Source organism: Theropithecus gelada, chromosome X (assembly GCF_003255815.1).
Source record: "Theropithecus gelada isolate Dixy chromosome X, Tgel_1.0, whole genome shotgun sequence".
In the NCBI taxonomy this organism is placed as follows: Eukaryota; Metazoa; Chordata; class Mammalia; order Primates; family Cercopithecidae; genus Theropithecus; species Theropithecus gelada.
In genome coordinates, this window is record NC_037689.1 from 95,396,470 (window position 1) to 95,418,421 (window position 21,952).

The window sequence follows — 21,952 nt, forward strand, 5'->3', positions numbered from 1 at the left end:
GTTTTACAGGGACTTGGACTGTGATACCCTGTAACCTGAGTTTTTCAAATTTAAGACGCTGGTCCAAATCTCCTTTAATGTCACTTTTACCTCAAAGATAACATAATTCCCCCGATGGAAGGATAAACACTTTACATAATGACATTGTTTAATGCAGCCATAAATTTCTGTATAAGCTAGAATTCTCAGATTATTACATCTCCAATATTTAATTCTCTTTTGTTCAGGCATAATATGAATAATTCATTAGAGGGGAAGAACGGAAGAGCCTAATAAAGAAAGATGCCCTTTACTTTTTAAAACTTTTTCCCCTTTCCTCACGTTCCCATTTGTCTAAGCATCTCCCAAACCACCTCTATATATTGCTAGACAGATTTCAACTCCCTGCTCTCTTTCTCTACTTATATAATAATGGGTATGGTAACTTCAAATCATGATGATTATATCTAACCCCTCTCCCTGTACTTTCAGTTGTGGAAGTAGACATAAATTTAAATGTGAGCCAAAACTTCTTGAAATGTACATATTCATCTAATAAATATTTATTGAGTGATAAATACTGAGCACAGTGATAAGTACTGAGGGAAAAGCAAAAAATCAAATATAGATCTTACCATTAGAGAGCTTGGAGTTTTATAAAGGATACTGCTGTTTATGTATATGAGACAAAAAACAATTCTTATTCAAAGCAGAAGGTGATAGGTGGACGATCACTTGAACAAACAAAAAGTGCATATGAAATGGTAGAGAATTTGGAGTAGAGCTCTGGAGAGATTTATAGAAGACTAAAGATTATACATGTGAAATTGGGGAGGACAGATGTTCAGAAAAATACTGATTTATTCAGAATGCAACTTTAGGGTAAAAGCAATTTCCCTGGGTTAAAATATATTCTCACTTATTACTTGACATATGTAGACTGCTGTGTGCATAGCAGTTTGATTAGGCTAGTTTTGTATTGAATTATTAGAAGATGAAGTCATTATCATCATCATCATCCCCTTTTGACTAGTGCCGTTACTATTGTGACCTAAACCTGGCCTTTGAGCACATTTTGTTTATTACAGAAAGTTAGCGTGAGTTTATTTCTAAGGTAAGGGAGGAAAAATAACTTCTCCTTTTCCCCATTTTAGGTTCATTGGCCACGGTCTTTATACCAAAAGGCAGATTAGCACAAGAAAAGAATGCAAATTTATTTAGGTTTTATATAACTTGGGAGGGGAGCATTCATAGGGAAATGAAGATCCAAAGAAACAGTTAAACCTGAGTGTTTTCTTTAGTATATTTGATGAAGAATGGAGAGGTGTGGAAAAATATGATAGGGAAAAGAAAGAGTATGAGCTAAGTATAATAAACTGGGAGAAATTTAGCAAGAACTATTTGTTCAGATTTCTATGTCCCTTTGTCTTCAGAGATAAGGATGTTGGTTTCCTCAGGGTGCATATAGGCAAGTTAGCTCTCAGACCCGGCATGGTGGCTCACGCCTGTAATCCCAACACTTTGGGAGGCCGAGGCGGGTGGATCACGAGGTCAGGAGATCGAGACCATCCTGGCCAACATGGTGAAACCCTGTCCCTACTAAAAATACAAAAATTAGCTGGGCATGGTGGCACATGCCTGTAATCCTGGCTACTTGGGAGGCTGAGGCAGGAGAATCACTTGAACCAGGGAGTCGGAGGTTGCAGTGAGCCGAGATATAATGCCACTGCACTCCAGCCTGGCGACAGAGTGAGACTCTGTCTCCAAAAAAACAAACAAACAAAAATCTGTCACATGAGTTTTTGGTTTTTTCTTTAAGAGAAAGGATCAATCTGTGTTGCCCAGGCTGGAGAAGAGTGGCACGATCATGACTCACTGCGGCCTCAACCTCCCAGGCTCAAGCGATCCTCTTAACTCAGCCTCTTAAGTAGCTGGGACTAGGCACATACCACCACACCCACCTTATTTATTTATTTATTTATTTATTTATTTATTTATTTATTTGAGGCAGGATCTCACTCTGTCACCTAGGCAGGAATACAGTGATGCCATCATAACTCATTGCAGCTTCAGCTTTCTGCACTCAAGCAATCCTCCCACCTCATTTTCTTTTATTTTATTTTTTGTAGAGACAAGGTCTAACTATATGGTTTAGTCTGGTCTCGAACTCCTGGGCCCATGTGATCCTCCTGCCTCAGCCTCCCGAAGAGCTGGGATTACAGGTTTGAGCCACCACGTCCAGCCCAGCTTATTTTTATATTTTTTGTAGAGATGGGGTTTTGCCATATTGTCCAGACTGCCCTTGAGCTCCTGAGTTCAAGCAATCCATCCACCTTGGCCTCCACTAGTGCTGGGATTACAGATGTGAGCCCCCACACGGGGCCTACATGAGGGTCTTAAGACCTGCGCCCAGGAAAGATCAGATAGTCCTTCCTGCAGGTGTCATTTCTAAAAGTTCTTCAGCTTAAAATACTCAATATGCCAAGGTACCATATTTTTGGGTCATGTGCCCTGAACTTCACCATGTCCGTGTAACCTAACTAACATAAGTGACTGGTCAATGTTTTATCTTCATTTTTTTTTTTTTTTTTGAGACGGAATTTCATTCTTGCTCCCCAGGATAGAGTGCAGTGGCAGGATCTTGGCTCACTGCAACCTCTGCCTCCTGGGTTTGAGCGATTCTTCTGCCTCAGCCTCTCGAGTGGCTGGGATTACAGGCACCCGCCACCAGGCCTGGTTAATTTTTTTGTTTGTTTGTTTTTTGTTTTTGGTAGAGACAGGGTTTCACCATGTTGGCCAGGCTGGCCTCAAACTCATGACCTCAGGTAATCCGCCCGCCTCGGCCTCCCAAAGTGCTGGGATTAGAGGCGTGGGCCACCACACTTGGCCTGTCTTCACTTTTTCAATCAACCAAGTGGGAAAGGAGAAACCTTTTGAATAATTAGAATATAGCAGAGAAACCTAAGTGAAATAATTCAATTTTAAAATCAGAGAGAATTATTTCTTCCATAGCAAACTCATCCTTTAAATAAAGCAAGCAATGATTGGTGAACCATTAGCAAATTTTTGATAAAACTCTCTTCTGCAATAAAGAATAATTTCCAAGCTTGTCAGATCTAAACAGATGGAACTAAATTGGACAGAGCTATTTAAACTGACAGATTAATAGAAAAAAAGTAGTCTTTAGTGTTGGTGTTTGATTTTTAGTCTCTTGAACTTCCATGTATATTTAAGGTGTTTTCTCCTCATTCAGTTATAAAGATGTGCCTGTCAACATGATGAATTTGTATCTGAACAGTTTGGCTGAAATTTGCCAAGGGGTTGATTTTGGCAGTCTCTTGAATTTTTCATTGTAATGCTGATATGTCTCTGCATAAGACTAACTTTGCTTAAAAATAAGAAAGAATCATAGTATTTTTCTATTTATGTTTCATGGTCCTTTAATGAAAATAACAGTATTTCAGAGGCCAGGATTTAAAAACCAATGTCACGGGCTATCTATCAAATTATAACACTTACCTCATCTTTGCAACCAGAATCTTGCCAAATGCTGTTGATATTGATAGAAGTGTTTTCATACATAATTGGCAGTTATGCAGCAATAGAGTATCTATAAAATAGTTGCAAGTTAAAAAAAAAAATTACCCGGTAAAAAGACAGTCTCCTGACAGATCTGAAAAATGTGCTTGTATTTAGGAGCAGTTTGAATACAATACTTAAAATTATTACTTGTCAGTGAGAGAAAAAGGAAGGTGCAGAGAATGTTAGGGGTAATTACAGCAAATAATGATAGTGTTTGAGGGCAGGCTGAATCTTTGTGGGTATGTACGTTCATTTGTGTTTGCTGGGGTTTGCTCTAAATCATCTTTCTGTATCAACAGTTATTTTTCACTTCTCTTTGAAAAGTACTAGAGATGGGAACTTTTACCATAGATACTGGTTTATAAAAATCAGGATATTTCTACAAAAGAAAAATATTTGATCCTTTTATATAATTTAACCTTAAATCATTTATAGAGCTAAGAACATGCGCCGGGCGCGGTGGCTCAAGCCTGTAATCCCAGCACTTTGGGAGGCCGAGACGGGCGGATCACGAGGTCAGGAGATCGAGACCATCCTGGTTAACACGGTGAAACCCCGTCTCTACTAAAAAATACAAAAAACTAGCCGGCCGGGGTGGCGGACGCCTGTAGTCCCAGCTACTCGGGAGGCTGAGGCAGGAGAATGGCCTGAACCCGGGAGGCGGAGCTTGCAGTGAGCTGAGATCCGGCCACTGCACTCCAGCCTGGGTGACAGCGCGAGACTCCGTCTCAAAAAAAAAAAAAAAAAAAAAAAAAAAAAAAAAAAAGAACATGCATTAATAACATGTCTTTGAACCTTAGTTTTTCTTTAATCTTCAAATTAGATTTTAAAGAATGAAATATTAGGAATTCCATCAATAAATTTAAATTGAAATGGTTTCATTTGAACTAATGGCTGAGTAAAATGGTGACATTCCCATATTAAACATGATGATTTGGTTTATTATATTACACATTTTCATTTATTTCATGGAGAGTAGAATTTTTATGAGCAGTAATTCAGAAAAATATGAGTTGACTTCATGGAACTATTTCCCACATTTTTTTAAAAAAAGACTTTAACTGATAATATCTCCTTTTAGATGTTTTGTGGAGCACCTGGTAAAATATTCTAAATCCTTTGCACTTTGTTCTTTAGTTTCAGCTCAAATTCTCAAGAGCAACCTTGCATCAATGGAACAACAAATTGTTCATCTGGAACGTGACATCAAGAAATTCCCCCAAGCAGAAAATCAACACGATAAGTTTGTGGAAAAGATGACCATATCCTTTATTTATTTAAGCATTTTGTCTAGTTTTTAGTCTTTATGTCTGTCTGTCTACTAACTGTGTGGTTAGTTCTAGATTTAGTAGTCTTTTCACACCATCCGGATGAATTTGTGTATATGCTGTTTTTCTATTAGTAGCATAAATTTTTTTTTTTTTTTTTTTTTTTTTTGAGACGGAGTCTCGCTCTGTGGCCCAGGCTGGAGTGCAGTGGCCGGATCTCAGCTCACTGCAAGCTCCGCCTCCCGGGTTCCCGCCATTCTCCTGCCTCAGCCTCCCGAGTAGCTGGGACTACAGGCGCCGCCACCGCGCCCGGCTAGTTTTTTTGTATTGTTTTAGTAGAGACGGGGTTTCACCGTGTTAGCCAGGATGGTCTCGATCTCCTGACCTCGTGATCCGCCCATCTCGGCCTCCCAAAGTGCTGGGATTACAGGCTTGAGCCACCGCGCCCGGCCCGCATAAATTTTCTTTCATGATGTTTTCAACCAGTAGGCAAGGGAACAATTAGATTTTTTTAAAATGCTATTTCTCAAAGAAGAATTCCATTTGAAAGCCCACAGGATATGCAAGGTAAGTCTTAAGAGGCTTGATGAAGCCTAAACAAAACAAAACAGAATATTCTTATATAACCAAATGTTTAAAGTAAATGATCAACAGAAGGTTTTTTTTGTCTGAGATTTTTTGTGTGTGTGTATACATTTTCTGAGGGCATGTGTGCATTTTCAAGGACAATAAGAGGATAACTAATATCACTAGACTGAAAGGACTGTGAAGAATAAATGGATACATGGTTGGATGGATAGACGAATTGATCAGTAGATGATATATTTACATAAATTATAGTAGATATCTGTATAACATTAAGCATTTCTTGTTAAATAAATATTTTTTGAAACTTCTAGTTTATAGCAGTATATTCATATAAATCATAAAAATATATAAAAGGAAAACTTGAGAAATAGCATTTAGCTTGAATTGTTTAATGTTAAATCTGGTATCTAAAGATAAACTACATTAGAACTGATTTTTTTATAATTTTCTATTTTAGTTTTCAAAACTTAAAGCCATATCCTCCTCCTCTGGGTTTAAATAAATATCTTGAACTACAGATTGATTCACCATTTTATATCTCTAGAGGGAATAAATACTGTAAATTCTTTATCTGATAATAAGTAAATTCCTTCAACAACTATTTGGCAGTCACCTTGTTTCAAGGTTAAATCTATTGCCTTTTTCTTTTCTGATATGCTTTACTTTTTGCCCAACTTGGAAGTCACAGTGCTGAACTTGAATTACTTAAGAATGGCAATTTAGATTTATGTAAAAAAAAATTTTAACTCTCAGTGTTTTGGTTCATTAATGATACTGTGTTTTGTATGGTCCTTTAGTGATTCTGAGTACCTTCATGAATACAAATATTGGCAACATAAGTTTGTGAGTGATTGGAGGCAGGGAATCCACAAAAATAACCTTGAGTTGCATTACTGGCCACGTTGGAATACTTAATATGAAGGTTTCACTTTATTGCTGATTACGTTTTTTTTTTCAAATATGTTATATTGTCCTGTGCCTGGAAACACCACCTCCTTTTTCACCTTTCGATTTTGGTTCTTGCCTTATATTTGAATTTAATTCCTGATCCCCTTTTTCTTTTGAACATTTTCTTCTACTGTTGGCTTATAGCCACACAACAGCTTGCAACATTGAGTCTTTGTTGCTCATTTAGAAAAAGAAAAGTAATTTCAAACCCTCGTGAACTTGGCCTGGACTCCTTATTTTATTTCTCTCTTTATGCAGGTAATTAAGCACTTTAAAATGAAAATCCAGAGCCTTCTGTATCTGTATGTTACAGATGAATGGTTATTCTTCATTTAAGTGGCACTAAAGTGTGACTGTTTGTCCACAAGGGGATTGAAAACTCTATTAAAATGTATGGGGCTGTTACTTTGCATATCATATTCTTTAAAGAAACAAAATAAAGTGCACAGCAATTTATTTCAGAGAAAAAATTTGAATATTGACTTGGGTTGGTTAAAAACTATGAATTAATGGATTATAATGATAAAACTGTGGCTCAAGTTATTCTTCCTTTGAAAGACTTCTTGGTCACCCATTGAGAGTTTGTGTCTTCTAGAAAGAGACAAACAAAATGCATAATCATTATATGTATGTATATGAGTTCTGGTGCCTACCTAATATATATATTTTTTACCCTCCTGGCAATGCTAAAAGAGAAAGATATTTTATTGTGAGATACTTGATCCTGTTTTAAAAATAGAACCATGATTCCGTTTCTAGCATAGGATCCTTTGTACTCGATGATCTTTCCAATGTTTCCATCCAGTGCCAATACATTGTATTGCTTCAAGTCACTGGCCCTTTAAATTGAATAAATTAGGGGCACAAGTATGGGAATAGTTTCCATGGAAAGTAACTTTAGCTACTTAAACAGTAATCTCTCTATGAGGACTGAGTTCACAAGCTGAAAAGCACTCATATGCCTTTGGACTTCAGAATAGCAACAGTTCTATAGTTAGCAGCAATGGCATGATGGCTTCAGGGCAACCGAATATGCAGGTTGAATCTTCAAATCTCCAAGTCAGTCTATGTCCTGGAGCACCCTATATTTACCCTTACTCTTTCCCAATTTTGATTGAACACTTACAATATGCTAGACGTTGCCAGGCATGAACATTGAACAGTACACAAGATGATAGAAAACTTGACCTCAGGCTGCTGACAGTCTGACATGTGTATGTTCTCTGTCTTGCTGTCCCCATGGGAGAGATTATGTATGGTTTGTTAATTACTATATGCCCACCACAATGCCTACCACCTAGCACAATGTAGGCACTCAGTAAATGTGTGTTGAATCACACAGTATTATAGCTAGAGACAATGAAGATCATCTAGTCCAAGCCCTTGCTTTTACTTAGCACTTCAAAATGATACTGTCAAACAGTGTTAGGCTGTGCTTATAGTTATAAAACTTTTCTTCATATAAATCTCACAAATGTGAGTATCATTGAATCACCTTTATAGAGCATGCTGTAAAGTATAATCAGTTTTAGGAGAGATCCACAGCTCCACAAGTAAATGTCAGAAAAAAAAAGGCAAAAAACAAAAACAAACAAACAAACAAAAACCTTTCCAAGGCTATTTCTAGCCTGCTGGGGCCAATGGCTTTAGAAGGAAACTCATCACCTCTTTCTTCCTTTCTCTACCCAAAATTGGTTGCTTGTTCTGACTCAGAAAAAATTAGATGGTATGGGAGAGAAAAATCAATGTTTCTTGACCCATTCTAAGGTTCATGGCTGACACCCTATAATACAATATTAACAAGAGCAAAGCATACAAATTTATTTAATGTGAGTTTTATGTGACACAGAAACCTCCATAAATGAAGACTCAAAGAAACAGGGAAAAACCATGTATTTTATGGGCAGTTGTGCAGAAGTATTGTGGCAGGACGAGCGGTAGACAAAACTCCTCAGACACTGAGTTAAAGAAGGAAGGGGTTTATTTGGCTGGGGGCATCGGCAAGACTCCTGTCTCAAGAGCCGAGCTCTCCCGTGAGCACTTCCTGTCCCTTTTAAGGGCTCACAACTCTAAGGGGGTACACGTGAGACGGTCATGATCAATTGAGCAAGCAGGGGGTACGTGACTGGGGGCTGCGTGCACCGGTAATTAGATCAGAACAAAACAGGATAGGGATTTTCACAGTGCTTTTCTATTCAATGCCTGTAATCTGTAGATAACATAACTGATTAGGTCAGGGGTCGATCTTTAACTACCAGTACCAGGGTGTGGCTCCGAGCTGTCTGCTTGTGGATTTCATTTCTGCCTTTTAGTTTTTACTTTTTCTTTCTTTGGAGGTAGAAAGTGGGCATAAGACAATATGAGGGATGGTCTCCTCCCTTAGTATGACTGGTGGATAAAAGGATATGATCTAATGGTAATAAGCTGGAGGGAACCCATCAAGACTGGTTCAGATTATTTTCTGTATCTCTATATGACAGTCTTCCCCCAGGTATGGGGAAAAGACGCCTGTCATATGAAGGTCTTGTTTTTTTTTTTGGAGATGGAGTCTCACTCTGTAACCCAGGCTAGAGTACAGTGGCGTGATCCTGGCTCACTACAACCTCCACCTCCAGGGTTCAAGCGATTCTCCTGCCTCAGCCTCCCGAGTAGCTGGGAATACAGGCACATGCCACCATGCCCAGCTAATTTTGTATTTTTAGTAGAGAAGGGGTTTCACCGTGTTAGCCAGGCTGGTCTCGAACTCCTGACCTCAGGTGATCAGCCCGCCTCAGCCTCCCAAAGTGCTGGGATTACAGGCACGAGTCACTGCACCCAGCCTATGTGAAAGTCTTTGGTGGAGAATGGAAGAGCTTAAAAAGTGATCTTCCTAGGTTTTATGGCTTGTTTCAAGGGAGGGGAATTCTAGTTTCTTTGACTTGCTTCAGGAGACAAAGGAAGGTAGGAAGGAGGGAGGGATAAGTTCAGAGACACCTTCTTGCTTCTGTGGTCCTCCTGGTATCCTTCAGCTCAAAGTATTCAGCATGCCAAGGTAGCATACTTCCAGATATTGTGCTCTGAACCCCAACACTTTACTTTTTTTAAGAAGTCAAAGCATCATTTTTACTTACTAATCGTTGCTTTTTCTGTCAGAAAAGAAACCCATTCTTAAAAGAGGGCTTCTTAGACTTTTAAATATGTGTTGTGGTCCATTCTTAACATCTTAAACTATCTAAAAAAGCACATCAACCACAGTGTTGACCTTACTGTTTATATCCAGTTGACAGATTTCTTACCACATTTACTCGCAGAGATTTTTGTCAATGGTAGGGCTTTCTGTTGCCCAAAATCAGCTTAGCTTTTTGATTGACTGCTGGCTAAATCATTTCCCCAACCGGAGGACAGAGAGTGACTGAGCAGCAGGGGCACCATTAACACATTGACAAGAAGAGCTGACAGAATGTTAATGACATTAACACCCTGTCAACTAACTATCAACACCTGGGATTTCCTCATAGTATCAGGGAAGTCATTTGAAGTGGTTACAAATCAAGTTACTGAGGAGGCACGTTATCCTTTCCAGATAATTCAAAACAGATTTGGGGTCTTCACTGCACTGCCATTATGTTAATTGTATTCCACCTTTATTTATTAAGATAATAATTTTTAAGTAGATGAAAAAACTCACAGAACCACCAGTGACATTGATCACCTTTGAGAACATGCCAGTAACAGGTTTCAGGAAGATGATAATCCACACTTTGTAAAGCAAGTGTCATATAAAATTGACCAAAGAAAAATGAAAGTAAAAATGACCCTCAAGAGCAAAGCTGTTTGTTTTGTTTTGTTTTGTTTTGTTTTTAATGAATGTAGTAATTCAGGTCATTTTCTGGCGCCTAAAGAAAAATTGAGAACTTCAGAGTAGGCTGGAGGGGGGAAGTTCTTCACCTCTGACTCTCTCCTTACCCTCACTGCCTGTTCCTCTCAAATGCAGAAAATTAGGAAGTTCAAAGCAAACATATTTTTATGAGACTGTTCAGAGAGAGGAGGGTACAGGATTTAAAAGGGGGCATGGTCAGTAATACAGATAATGCATACATTGAGAAGCAAATTGTTTTAGAAAGGGGGGCCAGGTGCAGTGGCTCACGCCTGTAATCTCAGCACTTTGGGAGGCTGAGGCGGGTGGATCACCTGACGTAAGGAGTTCAAGACCAGCCTGGCCAACATGGTAAAACCCCATCTCTACTAAAAAAACAAAATTAGCCAGGCGTGGTGGCACAAGCCTATAATCCCAGCTACTCAGGAGGCTAAGGCAGGAGAATCACTTGAACCTGGCAGGTGGAGGTTGCAATGAGCTGAGATTGCATCATTGCACTCCAGCCTGGGCGGCAAAAAGAGCAAAACCCCGAAAAAACAAAAAACAAAAAAAACAAGGGGAAAAGAGTGCTTTTTAAAAAAGAAAGATTCTTAGCATTCTTTGAAATATACTCTCTTGACAATGACACTGGTCAATGGAATTTTTAGTTCAATTGAATTTAAATAGAAAGTATAATCATTTATGATAATAATAAAATAGGCCAGGCACAGTGGCTCACGCCTGTAATTCCGGCACTTTGGGAGGCCGAGGCGGGAGGATCACTAGGTCAGGAGTTCAAGACCAGCTTGGCCAACATGGTCAAACCCCGTCTCTACTAAAACTACAAAAAACAATTAGCTGGGCATGGTGGTGCATGCCTGTAATCCCAGCTACTCAGGAGGCTGAGGCAGGAGAATCACTTGAACCCGGGCAGCAGAGGTTGCAGTGAGCTGAGATCGCACCATTGCACTCCAACCTGGGCAACAGAGTAAGACTCCGTCTCAAAATAAATAAATAAATAATAATAATAAAATAGTAATAATAGTAATAAACTTTTATGAAAGAAAATCAGAGCCAGAAAGAAGTTAAAGTGGTAAAGGCAAATTTCATTCTGGAACTATTGCAATAGGAGAGAGACCTTACTATACAATGAGGCTGCATTCTGATACGACAAAGGCAAGTGGGGGTTTATAGCCAAGAAGCAGGGTGGGAGTCAGGCAGTGGAACATTACTAGAAGTAGATATCAAAGATAAGGGGATTCCCCCTAAACCAACTTGATAGGATTCTTGCTGAAGGCAGGCAAGGGTAATAAGATATGAGGGGTGGAAGATGAGGAATTTGACCGTATATGAAGGGTGGAGGATTTTTGCTAAACTGACCCAGTAGGATTCTTGCTAAAACTGGACTGTCAGGGACAAGGACGGGGCCTAAGAATGAGGCCTAGTCAAAAAGAGGACTCAAGGCTGGGCACAGTGGCTCACACCTGTAATCCTAGCACTTTGGGAGGCCAAGGTGGGTGGATCACCTGAGGTCAGGAGTTCGAGACCAGCCTAGCCAACATGTTGAAACCCCATCTCTACTAAAAATATGAAAATTAGCCAGGTGTGGTGGCAGGCATCTGTAATCCCAGCTACTCGAGAGACTGAGCTAGGAGAATCACTTGAACCAAGGAGGCGGAGGTTGCAGTGAGCTGAGATCACACCATTGCACTCCAGCCTGGGCAACAAGAGCGAAACTCTGTCTCAAAAAAAAAAAGTACTCAGAGGAACCTGACTAAAATTTGGTTCAAGAGAGAGTCTTTGTCACTGTTTAGTGAATGTCATATGCCAGCCATTATGCTAGGAATATCTATATCTATATATCTCTCTATATATTTTCCTAAGTGACCTCTAAAGAAATACTATGAGGTTGGTAGTATTACTTTGTTTTATTTTATTTATTTATTTATTTTTGAGATGGAGTCTTGCTTTTATCGCCCAGGCTGGAGAGCAGTGGCACGATCTCCGTTCACTGCAAGCTCCACCTCCCGGGTTCACGCCATCCTCCTGCCTCAGCCTCCCGAGTAGCTGGGACTACAGGTGCCCACCACCACACCCGGCTAATTTTTTTGTTGTATTTTTAGTAGAGACAGGGTTTCACCATGTTAGCCAGGATGGTCTCGATCTCCTGACCTTGTGATCCTCCTGTTTCGGCCTCCCAAAGTGCTGGGATTACAGGCGTGAGCCACCGTGCCCGGCCTATTTTATTTTATTTTATTTTATTTTATTTTATTTTATTTTATTTTTGAGATGGAATCTCACTCTATCGCCCAGGCTGGAATGCAGTGTCTCAATCCCAGGTTGAAGCGATTCTCCTACCTCAGCCTCCCAAGTAGCTGGGACTACAGGTGCACATCACACCTGACTAATTTTTGTATTTGTATTTTTAGTAGAGACGGGGTTTCACCGTATTGGCCAAGCTGGTCTCGAACTCCTGACCTTGTGATCCACCCGCTGCGGCCTCCCAAAGTGCTGGGATTACAGGCGTGAGCCACTGCGCCCAGCCTTAACTTTATTTTAAATGTGAGAAAATTGAGGCTATACAGGTTCAACCATGTGCAGGAGATCACATAGGTAATATGTGTGGTTCATGAGGGTCTTCCAATTTTGGTCTTTCTGACATTAAACCTTGTGCTTCTAACCGGTATTGTGCTGCCTCCGAGGTTAGACCTGTTTGAAAATCTGAGATAAGTTCTACATTTGTTCCCTGTGAAACTTTTTTTGCTTCCTTTTCAATCTCTCTCAAATGGGAAAAAAATGTTCTTTTTGAAAGGATTGTAAACTGATTTAAAAATTAGCTGCTCACAGGCCGGGCGCGGTGGCTTATGCCTGTAATCCCAGCACTTTGGGAGGCTGAGGCGGGTGGATCACGAGGTCAGGAGATCGAGGCCATCCTGGCTAACACCGTGAAACCCCGTCTCTACTAAAATATACAAAACAAAATTAGCCGCGCGTGGTGGCAGGCACCTGTAGTCCCAGCTACTCAGGAGGCTGAGGCAGGAGAATGGCGGGAACCCGGGAGGCGGAGCTTGCAGGGAGCCGAGATCGTGCCACTGCACTCCAGCCTGGGTGACAGAGTGAGACTCCGTCTCAACAACAACAAAAAAATTAGCTGCTCACTTACACCATCTCCTCCAGAAAGCCTTCCCTAATCATAGCAATCAAAATTAATTTCCCTGTTCCCTGTATTTTTATAACATTTTAATACTTTGATTATTGTACTTGCTGGTTTGCCTATACTCTGTTCATGTACATATCTGTTGTGCATACTGGTTTATGTACTCTTTTCAGATACAGATTCTGGTTCATATTTTGAGTACTTTACAACAAGCCTATAACAATGCTTTATAGAAAGTCAAGTGCTTAATAAATGTTTATTTAAATAGGTTAGAGTTTATTATATAATAATTAATATACAACTTAACATTATGGCCAGTAAACAGAACATTAGCTTGTTTTTCTGGCGTAGCCTCAGTTTAACAGAAGAAAGGAGTCTAACATGTTTCAAATGTTATTCTTTTATCATGTCTTGATTTAAAATGCAGCTATTGAAAATTATGTCTTAACAAATTCTAAGATAGAAATCTAAGAATTTAGATGTCTTAACAAATTCTAAGACCCTGTCTGAATGGAGCATATTTTTAAGGGTCTGTTAGCACAAAAATTTTCTCTTTGAAGAGTTTTGCTTGCTTGAAATTCAGCCTGAAATTACATAGACTATGAGCTACATTTTTCAAACTTTGTTCAGGGAATTGATAGACATTTGGTGCATGATGCTAATGGTGAGAAGAGAATATATTGCTCAGTTAAAGGATGCATAAACCCTTTCAGGCCACAAGAGACTCATCTGGGAAATCATCTTTTTCAGAACATAAAACGGAACTTAATTTGTCTGAAAGAGTTAATGTACCCTCAGCCTGACAAATTCTGATCGCTCTCACCAGAAGCTAAGTTTTAAAAGATGTAAAAACCTTTCTATGGGATTTATTCATATTGAGTAGAAATAATACAAAAAAGAAGCTTGAAAGAATAAATTACCCAATATGAATATGGTTTTTTGTGTGCATATGCACATAAAGAACATGTAGCATATGCACATGTCTATTCATAGATATAAAGCCATTTTGCTCTTTATAAGATTATAAATTGGATATCATACCAATGAATCTGTGAATTTGTTTTCTTTGCTTTTGTTTAAAATCTGGTAAAACTTCTCAATTATGAAGGCCACACGTGGTATGTTAAGCATACATAGTTTACATGTAGGTAATAATAGTGATGTTAGTATAATTCCTCAAGTAATGTACTCTGGTGCAAAATCTCAATCATGTACTGTTTTCATGATGCAGAAAAATATATCAGTATCTTTTTGTATAATAAAAGTCTGTTTACTTATTTCTAGTTAGGATGTGTTTGACATATAGCTTATGAAAATTAAGGCAAGTAAACTTGGCTTTTCATTCATTATTCCCTGTTCTTTTCTTCTGTTTTATTTGTTTGTTTGTTTATTTGAGATGGACATTCGTTCTGTCACCCAGGCTGGAGTGCAGTGGTGCCATGTCGGCTCACTGCAACCTCTGCCTCCAGGGTTCAAGTGATTCTCCTGCCTCAGCCTCCCGAGTAGCTGGGACTACAGGCACGTGCCACCAATGCCTGGCTAATTTTTGTATTTTTAGTAGAGATGGGGTTTCACCATATTAGCCAGGCTGGTCTCGATCCTCCTGCCTCAGCCTCCCAAAGTGTTGGGATTACAGGCATGAGCCACCACACCTGGCCTTTCTTCTGGTTTTAAATTGCTTTACGAGATGAAGACTAAAAAAAAAATTACAAGTATATGAAATCATTGTTTAATAATCATGTAATCATGCTCTCTTTTATGTTGCAAATGTAAGATAGGATAATAATGTAGTACAGTGTCTGAATTAATTAATGAAGTGAGGAATGGAAAAAATATATGACATTACTGAAAATTATCTAATTGAATTTTGATAATAGGATTGCATATATACTATATATACCTAGTAAGACCTATATTTATAGAACTGTAATCAATTTGAGAGGATCGTATCTCAGCTACTTATTTAAGGCTAAGGGATTCACTAATGGCAAGAATGGAAAAATCAATGAAAAATTTAAAAAGGCATTATAGACAAGCTTTGCAGAAATCATCAGTGAGGAGAATAGGACCTAGTCACAAACTGATGTTGGCTGAGGAGACAAAGGGCATGAGTAACTGAGTTGACAATGGTTCTGAGAGGTAACGGTAACAACCCTCTTTACCTTATCAAAAGCAAATATCTAGTAAGTGGCTTTTCATATCTGCTAAGACATTATCAAATTTGTGCACAGCAACTCTGTTCAATTACTGATCTCTAGATGCCTTTATCATAGGCCTGACTCAGAACCTATATATAAAAGTACTTTCAAACTTTAATGTTCTTTCAGATGCCAAGTATTTAACTTAATCCATGTGAATGAAAAGATATTTGGACTGGGTATCCATTGAGTTAAGCTCTGGCCGTGATATTTGTGATCTTAGGAAAGACTGTTTACCCAGTCATAAAATTGAAAAAATAATACTTGGCTTGCCTACTTCACATAAATTGTTATTAAAATTAGGTATAATAGAGTGACTTTTAACATGCTTTGCAAAATGGAAAATGCTTTGTAAAACAGAATAACCATTTATTTATTTTTTTATTTTTATTTTTTTGAGACGGAGTCTCGCTCTGTCGCCCAGGCTGGAGTGCTAGTGGCCGGATCTCAGCTCACTGCAAGCTCCGCCTCCCGGGTTTACGCCATTCTCCTGCCTCAGCCTCCCGAGTAGCTGGGACTACAGGCGCCCGCCACCTCGCCCGGCTAGTTTTTTGTATTTTTTTAGTAGAGACGGGGTTTCACCGTGTTAGCCAGGATGGTCTCGACCTCCTGACCTCGTGATCCGCCCGTCTGGGCCTCCCAAAGTGCTGGGATTACAGGCTTGAGCCACCGCGCCCGGCAGAATAACCATTTAAAACTGTCATTTATGTATCATTCTCCCCTAAACCGTACAGATAGGAAATAATTCTATCCCCCAAGGAAAATGTTATTTGTTAAAAAAAGAAAGAAAAAAGGTCTCTTTTTTTCCAATTTCATTTTATCTAACTTTTAAAACATTTTTAAGTTCTAGCTAACTTTGCTTTTTGTATGTAGACCAATAAAGGGTACATTTTTCAAAATGTAGTGAATGCTTGTAGAGTAAGCAGGATGCTAACACCTCATTATTCAAGGAATATCCAGATGTTCAGTGTTAAACTTTGATTCCTTACTTTTTTCACTTTGGTAGGAAAGAGGAAGATGGAGCAATAGAGTTTGAAAATTCTTGTATACTCTATGAATGATGACATTCTATATGCTATGACACCTATAAAACAAGATTAAGGGGCCAGGCACAGTGGCTCATGCCTGTAATCCCAGCACTTTGGGAGGCTAAGGTGGGTGGATCACATTAGGTCAGGAGTTCGAGACCAGCCTGGCCAAGATGGTAAAACCCCGTCTCTCCTAAAAATACAAAAATTAGCCAGGCGTGGTGGCCTGCACCTGTAGTTCCAGCTACTCGGGAGGCTGAGGCAGGAGAACCGCTTGACCCCGGAGGTGGAGGTTGCAGTGAGCCGAGATTATGCCGCTGCACTCTAGGCTGGGAGACAGAGCAAGGCTCTGCCTCAAAAAAACTGATAATAAGATTAAGATATGTTTCCTGTTTTCAAGGAAGAATGTATTCAAAGAGGTAAAACTGACAGAAGATAGCAATAAACAATACAATGTGATTTAATTGCTGAGTATAATGGAGACTAAAAATGCAATAGACATTTTCGATATTCCTTACCATCTTCCCAAAATATTTTTGGCCAGAGAGACAGCATTCTGGCTTTGGCCACGATTGGGAATGAACGTTGCAACTTTATTATTTTGTTGGAAATGTATTCTCACTCCAACCAAGAGACCCAAATGAAAAGTTAAAGATGGAAATGCATTCCGAAGCCAAATGGGAACAACTTGTATATTATCCTTTATTTTGAATTAACCATCTCTCTTAACATGGATAATTAAGTAAGAACTGTGTATACCAACGATTTCTCTAGGTTCCCAAATAAGTTTATTTCCATGTTTTTATCTATCCAGCATATATTAATTAAGTAGCTACTGCAGTTCCTAATACTATGCTAGATGCCATGGAACTGAAGCATTAAAATGAAGTACAAAGTATTCTCTTGGCTCTAAAGGAGCTTAACATTTAGCTAAGTCCATCCATATGAGAAATCTGTGGCTAAAAGGATGATGTTTAATAAAATGTATATGGCACTGTTATAAATGCATTAAGAGTTAACAATGCAGGGGACATTGTGGTGTCATGCAGCTTCATGGAGGAGGTGGCTTTCAACTCCTAATGAAATGTAAGCTCACTGTATGCACAAGTTTACGATGTTGGTTTTGTGGTGATCGTCTTTTCTACTCCCAGTGCCTGGCACTTCGTAGGGCTCAAACATGTCTGGTGAATGAAATAATGCATGATTTGCCTTTTACAGACATTTAACTTTAAGGTCATAGTTACAAAATATTTTGCTATGTCTTCTCATAGGTCATCCAAAATGTGATTCTGGTTAACTTTGAAATTCGTTTAATGTCCTTATTTAAACAAGCACAAACCCCTCACTAATTATGTCTGTATTAGATTAACGTGTAACGCTATTTTGCATTCCAGGAAATTGCCTAAATTGAAAAATTCTAGGATTAGGTTAAAGAGGAATTCAGAATTTAAGATTTGAAATGAACAGTCAACATAGGCATTAGAGACCTTTGAACATTTAAAAACAGGATTTTTTGGCCGGGCGTGGTGCCTCATGTCTGTAATCCCAGCACTTTGGGAGGCCAAGGCGGACAGATCACGAAGTCAGGAGATCGAGACCATTCTGGCTAACACGGTGAAACCCCCGTCTCTACTGAAAATACAAAAAATTAGCCGGGCGTGGTGGCGAGCGCCTGTAGTCCCAGCTACAAGGGAGGCTAAGGCAGGAGAATGGTGTGGACTCTGGAGGCGGAGCTTGCAGTGAGCCGAGATTGTGCCACTGCACTCCAACCTGGGTGACAGAGCAAGACTCCCTCTCAAAAACAAACAAACAAAACAAAAAAAACAGGATTTTTTTTTTTTTTAATGGAGTTTTGCTCTTGTTGCCCAAGCTGTAGTACAATGGCATCATCTCGGCTCACCGCAACCTCCACCTCCTGGGTTCAAGCCATTCTCCTGCCTCAGCCTCCCAAGTAGCTGGGATTACAGGCATGCACTACCATGCCTAGCTAATTTTGTATTTTTAGTAGAGACAGGGTTTCTCCATGTTGGTCAGGCTGGTCTCGGACTCCTGACCTCGTGATCCACCTGCCTCAGCCTCCCAAAGTGCTGGGATTACAGGCATGAGCCATCATGCCCAGCCAGGATTTTTATATTACTATGTTTTGTCAGTGATCCCCATATTATTGGGTTAAATAGCTTAAATTCACAGAGTGTATTAAAAATAATTAATTGTAATAGGCATTGAGATGCCATATGATGGCACATATGTGTTAGGTCATCCAACATATCTGCCTAAACTTTCAGATATCAGAACATAATTCACACAGGGTTTGCCTTCTGCTCTTTATTATAGCTCCCTTTCCCCACACATATATTTAGGTATTCTTTAATGCCAGAATTTGCCTTGTGTACAAAGCAGTAAGACTGTGAGGTATACAAAAATGAGTAAAACATGGACTTTTCATTTCAGAAACAAGTAAATTAGAAAACAATCAACACCATACCCAAGTGATTATAAGACGACACGGGTATGATAAATGCCATATACATGATGGTAATTTCATTCTATAAAATAATGAAACCTAGGATATCAATAGAGGTTTTCTGTCTGTATTGAGTGTTCACATACATTGTCTTAGAAGTTCAGAGCAGTGGAAAGAAGATCACTTCTGACTGAAGATTTGGGGGAAAGTTTTATGGAGAGTTACAGTCCAGACACTGAGACTCAGGGTCAATAAAGATAATAAATGTAGGCCGGGTGTGATGGCGCACATCTGTAATCCCAGCACTTAGGGTGGCCAAGGCAGGCAAATCACCTGAGGTCAGGAGTTCGAGATCAGCCTGGTCAACATGGTGAAAACCCGTCTCTACTAAAAATACAAAAATTACCCAGGCATGGTGGCACATGCCTGTAGTCCCAGCTACTCAAGAGGCTGAGGCAGGAGAATCACTGGAACCCAGGAGACGGAAGTTGCAGTGAGCCAAGATCCTGCCACTGCAATCCAGCCTGTGTGATAGCATGGGACTGTGTCTCAAAGAAAAAATCAAAAATCTGTGAAAACATCAAGTAGAACTCTTTGGCTGGAAGTAGTGACAGCTGTTACTAAGAAAGAGGGTAAAATCAAGTTCTAAATAATTAAGAATATTGGTCTAAGGAGTTTGAACAGTATTTGGTGGGTTGTAAATTGTTGAAAGGCAAGAAACTCTCGTTCCCTCTTCTTGCTTCCAGCCACCACATAGTATTTGCCTGAGAGTGATACTTGCTACCTGCCAACTACTGATCCAAGTAAGTACTAAAGTTAGAATTGTTTCCAGTATTAGAAAGGTATGTGTGTGCACCCGCACTCGTGTGTCTGACAGGGCAAATGGGTATTTGTCTTCAATAATGCATTCAACTGTTCTGTAGTTGAATTTGTAATACAGTTATAGCAACTTGCATTTATATAGTGTTTTAAAGCTTGAAAAGCTCTTTTATCTTCTCATGTCTAACCCTAAATGTTCTGTAGCAAAAATTATCATATTAAGTTTTTTTTGTTTGTTTTTTGTTTGTTTGAGACGGAGTCTCACTCTGTCATCCAGGCTGGAGTGCAGTGGAGTGGTCTCAGCTCACTGCAACCTCTGCCTCTGGGGTTCAAGCAGTTCTCCCTGCGTCAGCCTCCCAGATAACTGGGATTACAGGCACCCGTCACCACTCGCAGCTAATTTTTGTATTTTTAGTAGAGATGGGGTTTCACCATTTTGACCAGGCTGGTCTGGAACTCCTGACCTCAGGTGATCGCCCGCCTTAGCCTCCCAAAATGCTGGGATTACAGGCCTGAGCCACCACACCTGGCCACATATTAAGTCTTGTACCTACTTGATGTTGTTGAGGATTCATCCATTTCACAAATACTCACTGATTGATTCGTCACTGTGTGCCAGGCACTGTGTCAGATACTTGGAACACAGTGGTGAACAAAAAAGATACAATGCTTACTGTCAAGGAGAGTTTAGTTTGCTACAAGAGATAGACATTCAGCAACTACATAAGCAACCATGGCAGGTGATAAGGAAGAGATTTATAATGCCTTGCCAGTCAACAACCTAGTTACGAGGACTGCCCTCCAGAGAGAATAATACCTGAGCTGAGATCTGAAAGATGAATAAGAATTAATTTGGGGAAAAGGTGAAGAGGAATCTTTACCGCAGCCTGTTTATCTACAGGTGTTTCAAATGTTTGACAATTTGGTACCTTGATTAGTTTCTTGTTTATGGTCTTACTGGATTTACAATCCTAGTGGAGTTTTAAAGTTGGAGTTAGAAATCTCTCAAACTGAGCCAAATCCTGAGGACATTTTATGTTTTAAAAACTCTGTTAACCTTTCTCCCCCAAAAGTTGCTTTTTTACTATTGGCTAGGAATTGAGTATGGATATTTTTGAAAAGCTATGTCAGATTCTGTGGAAAACCTAAAGCTCTATGAACCTTGTGGGAGCTGGAATTTTTCAGCTAAGAGGTTCGGATAGATTTAGGTATTTATCCAAACCGAACTTTTAAACCACCAGAGATTTGCCCATTACTAGTTTACATAGAGCTTAACTACAGTGGTTTCCTCTTTCAACATTTACTTTTTTTATTTAAACAGCTTAATCGAGAGCTATAAAAACACTGGATCAGTCTTTTCAAATAAAAATGAAATGCAGCTGCCATGGGTTAGTCTTCTAGAAGAAACCCTTCTGCCTGTAGGCAGTTTAGGTGTTAAAACGATGGCTTTTTAAATACCAAAAGATCTAGTTTTTGATTGCAAGGCCATATCTTTGAATTATTAGTTTATGAAAACCTGGCATATCTTTGAATTATAAGTTTATAAAAACCTGGCAATTCTTTTGATTTTAGTTATGTGTGCACGCGCGTGTGTGTGCACGCACGTGTGCATGTGTGTGAAATACCAAGAGTCATGAGATTTACATTATTGGCTTGTTAATTGAGGGAAGAATTCCATAATTGTTTTAACTCAATCACACTGCACAAGGGACATTTTACCTATTTGTTTTTCTGCACATATTTTATACGTCATTGTTTATGTTTGCTTAAAATGCCAAAATGTGCTTAAGTTACTAATACTAATATTTATCCAAAACTCTGGACTTACAACTGATTCTTCATTGTTTGCTTTTGTAAGTCATTGCTTTGCATTAACTCTTAATGTTATTGGGAATAAGGTGTTTTAATACTCATGTCCTTTAGAGGAAATAAAAACATCAACTTTCTTTTTTTATTTTTTGTTTTATTTTTATTTTTAGATATGAGGTATTGATATGTTGACCAGGCTGCTCTCTAACTTCTGACCTCAAGCAATCCTCCCATCTTGGCCTCCCAAAGTGCTGGGATTACAGGTGTGAGCCACCAT

General features: G+C 39.3%; 1 protein-coding gene across 5 annotated transcripts in view; it reads left to right on the plus strand.

The window, feature by feature from the left end:
- The window catches only part of DIAPH2 (diaphanous related formin 2), a 931,860-nt gene that overhangs the window by 572,537 nt on the left and 337,371 nt on the right, over positions 1-21,952 (plus strand). For all 5 annotated transcript variants that reach the window (XM_025372654.1, XM_025372652.1, XM_025372653.1 and 2 more), the window contains one exon: positions 4,699-4,823. In XM_025372654.1, the coding sequence (XP_025228439.1) occupies positions 4,699-4,823 (125 nt within the window). The remainder of the gene's footprint in view (positions 1-4,698; positions 4,824-21,952) is intronic.